At 39.2% G+C, this 11,646-nt stretch overlaps 1 protein-coding gene across 1 annotated transcript in view; it reads right to left on the reverse strand.

Moving 5' to 3' along the window:
- CCDC39 (coiled-coil domain 39 molecular ruler complex subunit) overlaps nt 1-11,646 on the reverse strand; it is a 43,537-nt gene that overhangs the window by 24,330 nt on the left and 7,561 nt on the right. The window contains 9 exon segments of the mRNA XM_074298266.1: nt 1,029-1,237; nt 1,612-1,749; nt 4,013-4,177; nt 5,452-5,646; nt 6,443-6,575; nt 6,847-6,950; nt 7,275-7,466; nt 9,876-10,004; nt 10,572-10,664. Of these exon segments, the coding sequence (XP_074154367.1) occupies nt 1,029-1,237; nt 1,612-1,749; nt 4,013-4,177; nt 5,452-5,646; nt 6,443-6,575; nt 6,847-6,950; nt 7,275-7,466; nt 9,876-10,004; nt 10,572-10,664 (1,358 nt within the window).

Genomic DNA, 11,646 nt, shown 5'->3' on the forward strand with positions numbered 1-11,646 from the left:
AAATAAAATATTGAATAAAGAAGAAATAAATGTGATGAATAGAAACTTGGAAATATCTACATGAATTAATGTAGTGAATTAAACAGAGCCGAGAAAACACCATACACAATGACTACAAAAACAGAAATGGAGAGAACCACTACATACACAAAAATGAAAAATGAATGTAGCAAAATTAAGCAAAACCCCAAAAAAGAGAAAAAAGATGACATCTCACTCCACTCCTTGGGGAAAGAGGAGGAGGAAGTTCATAAGTGTTGCTCATAGCACACTTTTTTCTTTTCCTTTTTCTTTTTTTTTCCTTTTAAAATATTTTTATTTTTCCAAATACGTGTGAAAATAATTTTCAACATTCACCTTTGCAAAATCTTGTGCTTCAAATTTTTCTCCCTCCCTCCTCTTACTTCCTTCTATAAACAACAAGCAATCCAATATAGGCTACACAGCACATTTTTTTCAATGTATTGATTATGTTGATTTTTTTTCTTTTTTCAATCTAAATTACATGTTAAATGTAAATTAATTAAATTCCATATAATAAAATTTCATAAAATAAATTCTATATAAGTATTTGTTATATAGAATGGCTCTCTGTTATATCGAATGGGAAAGGGAAGAAGGCAATGGGGAAAAACTATAATGATGTAAAAAGTGGGGGATATAAATTAACTTATCTTTTCTTACAATGTATGTCCCTTGAAGTAAGGGATCATTTCTTTTTTCTTTATTTCTCCAGAACTTAGCACAGTGCCTGACACAGTGATTATTGACTATGTGTTGACTGATTGGAGCCCCCGTCTCTACTCCGTTCTCTCAGTCTTGAGCATCTTGAGTCCCAAAGCCTTACCTTAAAGATGCCCCACAGAATTTACTCCAACACTGAATGGTCAGTCTAGAGCTTCCAAAAAACCCCTTTGAAATTCTAATAATAGGGATGCTTCAGCACTTTGGAAGCAACCCATAGAAATTTCCACCAGGAGACATCATTTGTTTGCCCTGATATCTACAGGCAGGAACACAACTGGTACCTGATGCCTTGCCGTTCTTGGTCAACATATCTGATCTGGGATAACAGCATCGCCTTGTGAACCTTGATTTCCTCAGTCCGCTCTTCCATCGCAGTGTATAACTGCTGCTTTCGTTTCTCCAGGGAAAGGACTTCCCCGGCTTTAGAGTAAAGCAGTTCTCGGAGTCTTTTTAATTCCAGCTTCTGAATGTTGTAATCGATCAGTAATTCCTACCAAAAGAGACAGAAGCCCTCAAAGACAGTTTTTTTTTTTCCTATCTTGCTCAGTAATAATGATATTCTTGAAGAAATATAAACACTACAATTAGTAAAAATTTTATATTTTCCTAAAACATAATGTAGGAAAAGTGTCCCTAAAGTACATTGTGAAAAGTACTGTAGTGAGTACTGTTTTGCTCATCTATTAGTATTTATAGGAACTTTTACTTACAAGAATGATTAATAAAAATGACCAGTAAAATGCAGAGAAGAGAAGAAAAGAGAAAAAATTCAGGAAGAAACAGACAAGCTTTGAAAAGCTTTGAAAGTTACATGTTAAACAGACACAAACTTTATGTGTTTTAATGTAGCCCTTGGGTCATTACCTGTTTCATGTTTTTGGTTTTCTGCAATTCTTTTTCTGATCGGTCAGAGAAAAGATTGAGTTCACTTATTTTGTTCATAAGATTATCTTTTTCTTCGCCAGTTTTATACATTGCCTTCTTGAGAAAAAAGAGATCATTCTAATAAGGGAGGAAAAAAAAGAGATTTCAATGACTTTTATGTCTTGCCAAAAAAAAAAATCATTTTATATACACTACGCATTTCTAATAGCATTTTCCCAATTTTATCAGCCATCAGTATTGAAAACATGTTTTCCCTTTACTTTTCTAAAGAGAAAGATGACAGCTATCTTTCTCCTCAAAGTTAACAAATGATTATCCCCCTAGCTCACTAATGATAGGGAGCTCTTTTAATTTATCTCAATCTTGTTTTTCTTAAAAGTAAACTGAGAGAGCTGGACTAAATGATGGCTGAGATCAATTAGATCTTTATTCTTTTATTAGTACAGTTTTTTTATTTTCAAAACATATGCATGGATAATTGTTCAACATTGTAAAACCTTGTGTTTCAGTTTTCCTTTCCCTAGATGGCAAGTGATCCACCAGTTAGATCTTTAAAAGTTTTTGACCTGACAACAGGCAGTCACAACTTTGTGAAACTTACATGAAAATTAGGTCTATTATAAGAGAAATGAACATGCAAGTGGAACCCAAAGAATTCACAATCCATTAAAAAAGCTTAAGTTCTTATAATAGCAGAACAAAAGGAGAAGGAGATACCAAGAAAGGCTCAGGCATAGGAGGGGAACAGGTGCAGTAAAGGTGGGAAAAGGACAAAAGCCCTCCTGAAAGGAAGGAACGAGGTGCTTTCCCTTGGGAACTGCCAGACCATGGATACAGGAGGGTCTGCTAACCTACGTGAATGCCAGCTGCACAAGTCTAGTGCAGACTTTTTGGCACCTGTCTTGACTCCCAATTCAGGATGCAAACAACATACTATGTCAGCTTAAGTAGAGGGGCGAGGGGGATGAGCTTCATTTTTGAGACTTTCAGGATGTCCCACATGCTCTGGGTCCACTGTTTCCAGAAAGTTCAGGGAGACCCCTTGAGAATCCTTAACAGATTGAAACTCTTATATATAAATTTGCCAACCAACTCTGGAGTTAAATGAAATATCATTCAACTCAGAGAACATGGACATTCCAGTTGGGTTCCAGTTCAAACATTCTTTGTTGTCATTTTTGAATCTCTAGATTTATTTCTTAATTTAAATCTTTAAATTGATTCAATTAAAAAAAAACAAAAAACTTCCCTCCTCCTGAAAAAGGCTGGGGAGTCTAGGGAATGGGATCACAGTTTATTCCAAATGATGCCCGAGTTAATTTAATGATACAGAAAATAAGTAATTTATTCCATCTTTTGGTTCTCTAAGTGACTTGCTTCTAACTACTCCTGTTGCAGATTTTAGCTGTCTGGCCTTTAAGCTACTAACATATACACTAATCCTATTATTGATGATGGGAAAAAGTACAAGAAAACGAGCCTTTTCTAACATATAGAAGGTCCTAGTTTCACAAAAGTCTCCACAGTTCCCTGCCAGCGTCATATTTATATGTGTACACACACACACACACACACACACACACACACACACACACACACACAGTACTTTTTGCCCTCTAATTTGGATGATCCATCTATCTCACTTGCCTCCAGCCCCAATGTGGTTCCCACCCCAAGCCCTTCTTCATCCCAAGATACACCTCCATGAGGGTTTTTCTGCCTTCTTGGCGCCTACTGACCACTGTGGGCTCCTACTCCTCCAGGAGATCTGCTCTCTACTTTCTATGAACAGAACTTAAGGTTTGGGATCCGTGCCCCCAGGCTCCTTTGCCTTCTGCCTCTCTGATTCGGAACTCATCCCCTGTGTCTCCTCTCTTGGCAAGCTCTTCCTCCTCTCAGGACTTTCTCTCTCATCTATACAGCCTCCTTCTTGAATTGTATGTGATCCCAAACCATCCCTGAGCCCAGTAGTTTACTTGTCCACAGTATAACTTGGGGGGAACAACACAGTGATATAGCACAAACTTTACACAACACAAAACATTTTGTTTACATAAGTTGTCCCCCCCAAATCCCAATATATAAGGTGGGACTTAATACATCTTTTAATTTTAATAACTTTTAAGCTATTTTATTATATGCATATACCTATATATAATCTGTAACATGTATGTGTTTGTGATTAGAAACTTATGTTTAACGCCTTCCTCCAGCACCACAGGAAGAGAATCATAACAGTTGGAACAAAGTTTGATAATCATAGCTGATATTACATTTCATAAATAAGTCAACTAAAAATACGCTACTTAAAATAAACAAGTAGTTTACTACCATTCATGACAAGCTTTTCATAACATAAAAGCAAATATGAGCAAATTACTTCAAGTTTCTTGATCTGGCTTTCTAATAGTTCCAATGTACATTTTTTCTCTTCAAAAGTGTTCCTAACATCAACAAGTCTCGTTTCAAGGATCGTTTTTTCCTCCGTATTAAGTTCTCCCTGGAGCCGGGACATTCGTCTCTCTATTTGCTGAATATAAAAATCCTGTTTCAAAGAGTACAAAAAAGAAGCAAATTAGCAAACAATTTTAACTAGTTATATAAAGCTTTAAGAAGCTATAAGCGTTCAGTCCTGGGGTTTTGACTTGAGGGAGGTAACTGAATAATGACCCTCTAGCTGTGGTGATGGTGCAATCACTGGTTCCATTATCTTTCTCCTGGGCAGGTATTAGTGAGCTGCCTCCAGTGACAATTTTCCTGGGAGCCCTTGGATTAAATCTGTCACCCCTGACCCTACACACATTATCTTCTCCCCAAAAAACTTTGCACATACACCCTTGCACACTCACTCACACACACACACACACACACACACTTACTCACACACAAACTCAGTTTTATATACACACACTCACTCACATGCTCACACACACACACACACACACACACACACACACACACACCAGCAGCTTGCCCCTCTCACAGAGGGTTTGACGTACAATTTTAAATACCCCTCACCCAACACCCTATGTTGGATGCACGGACCCCGGACTCCCCTTCACAGGGGGATGTCTGCCCATCTGCTGATTTCTGTTTCTGAGCCTCCCCTCCACATTTTGATCCTCCTCACAGTCCCCATTCCCTCCTCCTCTCCTTCTTTTTCCATCTTCCTCCTCCCTGCTCCAGCTGGGATCCCAGAAGTCTTCCATAGCCCCAGCACTAACCCTCCCTACAACACAAGCACACATGAGTTCCAGCATTCTAGCCCAAGCCCCAAAGTATTGCAGATCTGAATTAATTTGGGAACCTTTGGACTCCCAGAGGAGATGTAAATTGTTCTAACATGCAAAAATGGATGATGAACCCCTAAATGGTCACCAGGGAAGAGCCTCCAGAAGCCTGACTCTTGGGGAGGCCATATTTCCTGCCTCTCTCCAGTCCCAGGCTGAGCTTCGAGCTCACTGAGAGCAGATTACTGCCCATGACTGTCCAAGGGCAAAGGGGGAATGGGGTCTACTGTGAACAAATGCAATATGGAAGAGATTCCTAGCTCTGTCATTACATCATGACACAATGGACAGAGTCAGACTTGGAGGTGAAAGAACCAGGACCAAGCTCTGCCTCGTGGCCTCTAAAACAGGGATCCTGCTCTTTGACTGGACAAGGGTAATACCCCCAAAGTGGGCCGAAATGGGCCCATCCCAAGGGAGCGGCCTTCTTCGGCCTCCAGCATCTCCCTGCGAAGGCGGCCTGGCCAGTGCCCTCCCTCCAAGCCTGTGGCTTGGTTGATGTCCCGAGCACTGACGGCCATGCACATACCTGATTATACATGATCTCTTGCTGCTTCAGGGTTTCTAGATCAAGTTTGTATAAGCGCTTGTTGAGGTTTTTGATGGAGGAGTGGGTGCCCTCAATTTCAGATAGAATAGACTTCTCCTCTTGTGTTGTCGCTTTCAGCTTCTCAACACTCTTGAAAAGCATATCCTTTATTTTACTCAAATGATTTTCCAAATCCTGGGGAATAAAAATCAAATTTCTTCACTAAGTAACGACATCCTTTCAGAGTCTCAAAAGGCAGGCAACTTCAGGAAACCTTAAATGGCTCACTTGGACTCAGTCCAACCTCCTGACACATGGTCAATTCCTTATCAATCCCTGGGAGGATGACAGTTCAAAACATCCACCTTGAGACAAATCAACATCTCAAATGCAAAGAAATCATGGGATTTGGAGTCCAATTTTCTCATTTTGTAATTTTAAAAAATGAGGCATGTAATTCAGATTTCCAGAGGGGAAAGATGGCGAATACTGGAAGACTGAATCAGGAGTCAAAAAGAGCTTGACAAATTCAGAGCGTTGGGCTGTGTCTGGTGTAATGAAATTCAACAGTAAAATGTAAAAGCCTTGAGTTAAAAAATTCTTCTCAGGAATAAGGAAGAGGGAGTGTGGCTAGAAAACAGTTTGTATGAAAAAGATCTGATGGCTCTAGTGTAGTGCAAGATGAAGAAGAATCTCCTTTACAGATTCCTAAGAAATCCTGTTACATAGTTTTCCCACCTAGCATCTTTTTTAAAATAAATTTGATCCATTTTATTATATTACCTTAGTTTCTCCCAGTATCCCCTTCCTCCCCCTTCCAAGACAGCCATCCCATGTAACAAATACTGTTTTTAAAGATAAAGAAAAGTGAAGATGAAAAAATCAGCATAAAAAAAGTCTTCTTGGTTACTCTACCCCATTCATGGTTCTTCTTCAGCTTGCAATACACTAAAACCAACAGGATTTAGTCCCTGAAGTCCATGGACTTTACCTTAACAGTTTTTTCCTCATCTTTTAGAAACTCCTCCATTCTGGCAGCTTTCTCTTCCACAGTCATAGTCTTCTCCGTGACATCTTTTACCTTTCTGTTGAGTGCATCATTCTGTTCTCGAGTTTCGTTTAACCTAAACACATCATTCAGAAAAGTATGAGCAGAAAACCGAGAAGCAGCTTGTCCAGAAAAGCGGGGCCCAGGGAGCCTGAGAGAACTTCCTCCAACTCTCTGGAGTGGATTCTAAGAGTGTTCGGATTTCTCTACTGACTGAAAATAGAGTGGGGGAAGTTTATAAAGTTTTAAAATGATTTGGCATCTGTCATTTAGAAGTTGCCCCAAATCCATACCATTTTCTAGATATCACCACAAAATTCTAGTTTTTCGAAAAAGGTTTTCCTTACTTTTCACTTTTTTCCTGAATTCTTTTCTTCATACTTATCATTTCTTTCCGAATGGCTTCCAGGTCACCCGACGTTCTAGTCACTGTGGCTTTGAGAGTGTCCAGCTAAGAGTTAGGTAGTAAAGGAAAGAAACATTTTCACTGCAGAGTTGACATGGAAGTGATTCCTGCCATTTCTGAGGCATTCCACGGCCCACCAGCATTAAGGTTTATCCTCAGGCCTCCCATTAGTACAATATATTTCCTATCATAATTGACAGATATTGAACAGTCTTTATCACTCTCATGCAACACACATAAAGTGGAGTGTTCATTATTTTATCAATAGAAAATTCATGTGTATGTAACTATATTGAAGAAAAATCTATTATCACTGTCTTTCAAACTAAACCCTGTACCCTCAGCTCACACACACCATCTCGGGAGTACCTCTTCCTGCAGCTGCAATCGATTTTTGTCGCAATTTTGAAAGTCCAATCGAAGTTTCAAAGCTTTTCGATCAGCAAGCGTGATTTTCTTCTCATATTCTGCATTGTTTTCTGTCTCATTCTCCAAGAACTTGATCTTTTCTTTAACCATGGTTTCTTTCGATCTTAATTCCTGTTTGGCCTTTGCTAATAACTGGCATAATAAAAATGCATCATTTTTAGTAAAGCATACAAATTGTAAACTAATATTGGAAAAGCAAATTCATTTTTATTTGTTTGCTTATGAGTTCAGTCTATTGCAGAAATTCAGTCAAGATGACAGTGCACCCTTATCTGCACCCTTGCCCAAACCCAGAATATGCTTCCTTCCCCACACTGACTCTCAAGACTTTTTATCTGCTTTCCAATGTGAGCTCCCATTACACCTCCATGAAACCTTCCCCAAATTCCAAAGCTAGGAGGGTTCTCCCCCTCTTTTATTGTCCCTGAGGCTCCTTTCCCACCTTGTTTTATACTTTGCGAAGCAGGGACCTCTCAGAATGTGCAAGGACCCTGCAGTCTCTCCATTCCAAACCAGATACCAGAATGATATGACAGTTAATGGGTAGGAAGCAGGGTGCATGGGCAGAAAGGATAACCTTGGATAGCTCCAGATCATCCTGGTGGGAGTTTCACTACAGGGATCCAGGGCTGGTCGCTTAGCCTGTCCAGTTTGCCTTATATTTTTATTAACAACAGAATGGTAGGATCTCAGGATTGGATATTAGTCTTCTCTGTGAGGGCAGGTTCTTCTTAAATCGAGGTTCTTACCTAGGTACCCAACTTTTTAATCAAATGTTTTGTTAAAATCTACGTGAACTGTAATATATGTACATGTAATATATGTTTGTAATTATGTGTATTTATAATATATATAAAACACAAAATATTTCCTCTGTTATGGCTCCCTTTAAATTTATATGATTTATAAGGCAAACTCATTATTAGGGGAACTTTATTCCTTGCCAGAAATCTCATTCCTGTATTTCCTACTGTGGTTCTGAAATCCAAATCCCAGTATTAAACACCGCCTTCTAAATCGGTTACTCACTTCCCAAATCTTCTTCTGAAGCATTTGCCTTCAATTGGCTGTAATGACAAAAACACCAGCTACATCCCTAAAGCCTTCGGTCTTTCACCCCAGATTCCATCATTGCAAGCATTTAATGCGCTTTGACAATGTCTTTGGGCAATAATATCTATGTCCATGTGAATCACCAGCAGCAGGTACTGGCCCATCCAGTTTGCCGACACCGGATGAATGCTACAAGGCGGCCCAGGACCTTTTATGGCCGTTCACATGACGAATAGCTGTCTTGATGTCCTTCCCCAAAGAGTCACCAGCTAGCCCCGCTCATGTCTTCTCCCACTGACCTCCCATCCCTTTCTTGAAGCACAAGTTTCCCCTTGTTCCTTCTGAAAGTGTCCTCCCTGTTTCTTATCCCCAACATTCTTCTGCCCTTCAGCTTCCTGACCCAGAGCAAGATTCCCTAGATTCTTCAGATATCTTCTCTCCTGTGTCTTCTTGGGGAAAGGAACATCCGAGTCTCCCTAAAACTTGGAGAGGGGGAAGGTGCTTCTCCAATACTTCCACTTTCTCATCTTGGAGGGAGGTCAGCATGTCCTTTCAGGAGAACAGCCCGATGGCCATACACAAATATAAAGATTTTTATCCCTCAAAATGTCCAAAGCTTTCCATACTTATTTGTTAAAAACAAAGCTTTAGCAGTTTTATTAAAAATACTTTTGTAAAGTTGTCTTTTCCATGGTCTGTTGGAAATCTGTCAGGACAGCAGTCTCACCTGTATCAATGACACACATCCTATGGTTCTTTTCACAGCTAGTATCCAGTTCACTGTTATTTCTACTACAAGTCAATTTTGTGTACTCTAGCATAAGATTCCATGCCTGATTTCCTTAAAGCCAGACTAACTGTTGGCTAACAGTTTGTCTTTCTCTTAATCCATCTGATCATTTTAAGGGTCTCTTTGTAATCTAATTTGCATACATTTTCCTCTTTTCATTACTAGATAGAACTTAGAGTTGATGTATTCCACTCTAGCATCATTCGGATCTCTTCTGTGGCCCTCATGTTCCTGCCTTGGGAGTGGCAAGGTTCTTCCCCAGAAACTCACCAGCAATCAAAGTTATCTGTAAAGGCTCCTGGCAGAACTGCCATAATAAACTACTTGAGGGGACCTGCAGCTCCACAGGCATCACTTCTTCTCTTTAGTTTCTTTTTAACTTGTTAACACTTTCACTGATACATCCATCTTTTTAACAGCCAAGATCTGAAGGGACCTGGTTTCATTTTGGATCCTTCCAGTATATATAAGACCCTGGAGGGTAAGACCAATTTTGTTTTTGCTTTTATATGCCAGAATCTTGCATGGTACTTGGCACAAAGGCCAGACTTTATTTATCCAATGAATTGAACTAAACTGACCAAACTGACTGAATCTATCTAAAAGATAATTTCTTAAAATAATTTTTTACAGTTTGAAATAAATGAGTCAAATACAAAAGAGATCAATAAGAGTTAAGGACTAAGCAAGTGATTTACCAAAGCACAATGGTCGATGTCTTTATCTCTTTTTTGCATCTGCTCTATTGTACTTTCCCACTGTCTGATGAGTTCTTGTCTTTCACCGTGAACCCTTTGAAAATCTTGTGCTGCTTTATCCAATTCAATCTGTAAAATTAATAACAAAAGCACATTTCTAAGTTTTAAGCCTTGTTACAAACAGTATACTCAAGTCAATCAAAAGTCAACTGAACAAGCATTTATGAATTGATAACTGTGCCAGGAATTGGGCTAAGGAGTGGGGGTACAGAAAGGAAAAAATGGGTTCTGCTCTCAAGGAGAAGAGGAGAGGGAGGAAGAAGAAGAAAAGGAGGAAGACCTGGGAGAGGAAGAAGAAGAGGGGAAGGAAATGGAGGGAAAAGAGAAGAAAAAGGAAAAGGAAGAGAAGAGGAAGAGGAGGAGGGAGAGAGAGGAGGAAAGGCAAAAAGGAGGAAGAAGAGAAGGAAGATAAAAAAGAAAAAAAGAAGAAAAAGAAAAGAAGAGGAAAAGGAGGATAAAGAGAAGGAAGAGAAAGAAGAAGAGGAAAAAAAAGAAGAGGAAGAGAAGGAAGAGCATTTTAGCAAGAGTATCCCAGTTTTTGCTCCCAACCACCCTGGAGGCAGGGAGCTCTTATGAAGCATATGTTCTAGTGGGAGAGCCAACAAGAGATACTGGTGGCCGTCCAGCTGTACCAACCTGAGCAGACATGGTCTCAGTAAGTTCATTGTCGAGTGCCTTTCGTTTCTCGTTGCACTCTAAGGTCAGCCTCTCGATTTGTAGGATTAAGGCCTGCATACATAAATGGGAACAATCAATCATTCACTGCCTAAAAACGCAGATCCTCGGTCCCATGAAGTATGATCTAGTACATTTATTGAGAATAACAAAAATTAAAGATAGATAGATATTCTCACCCTAAATATATTTTTTCTAAATTAAAAAACTAATGATCAGTCTCACTGTACACAGAATGTGGCCCAAGGAAATAATTTCTACACCAGTGAGAATTCATTTTTTTTTTTTTTCTGTTAAAATACATTTTAGTTCTGGTCACATCATTTTTGTTCACCATGGAATGAATCCTCTCATTCTTTTCTCAAGAAAAAGCATTTGTGATCTATAGATGAGTTTTCTCTGAACTAAGAGGCCTTCTTATTCATGAACTAGGTTTTCCTCCATATTTCTCACTACCTTCCCCTATGTCCAACTTTCAGAGTATATATATATATATATATATATATATATATATATATATATATATATATATATATATATATATATATATATATATATATATATATATGTTGTCTTAATTTGGTTGGTCTTACCCAATTCATCAGAGAATTTCTCTACCTCCTTAGATTCTGCACGGATCACTCCTAGAATCACAGAATCTCTGGATAAAAGGGATCTCAGCAACCATCCAGTATAATCTATACTCAAAAAACAATTCTTATTTTGAGGGTAGCAAGGTGGCAGAGTGAACAGAATGCCAGGCTTGGAGCTGAGTTCAAATTCGGCCTTGGACACTTAGTAGCTATGTGACCCTGGACCAGTCCCTTCACCCTGTCTGCCTCAGATTCCTTATCTGTAAAATGGGCTGGAGAAGGAAATGGTGAACACTCCAGCCTCTTTACCAAGAAAATCCCAATCAGGAAGAGCATACAGGACTGAACAAGAAACAACAAGTTCTGAGACATGAAACAGAAGGCTTCTCTTCCAGAGGAGGCAGTCCACGCCATTCTCAGAATTCTGGTTGTGAGTACTCTTC

This window comes from Sminthopsis crassicaudata, chromosome 3, assembly GCF_048593235.1.
Source record: "Sminthopsis crassicaudata isolate SCR6 chromosome 3, ASM4859323v1, whole genome shotgun sequence".
In the NCBI taxonomy this organism is placed as follows: domain Eukaryota; kingdom Metazoa; phylum Chordata; class Mammalia; order Dasyuromorphia; family Dasyuridae; genus Sminthopsis; species Sminthopsis crassicaudata.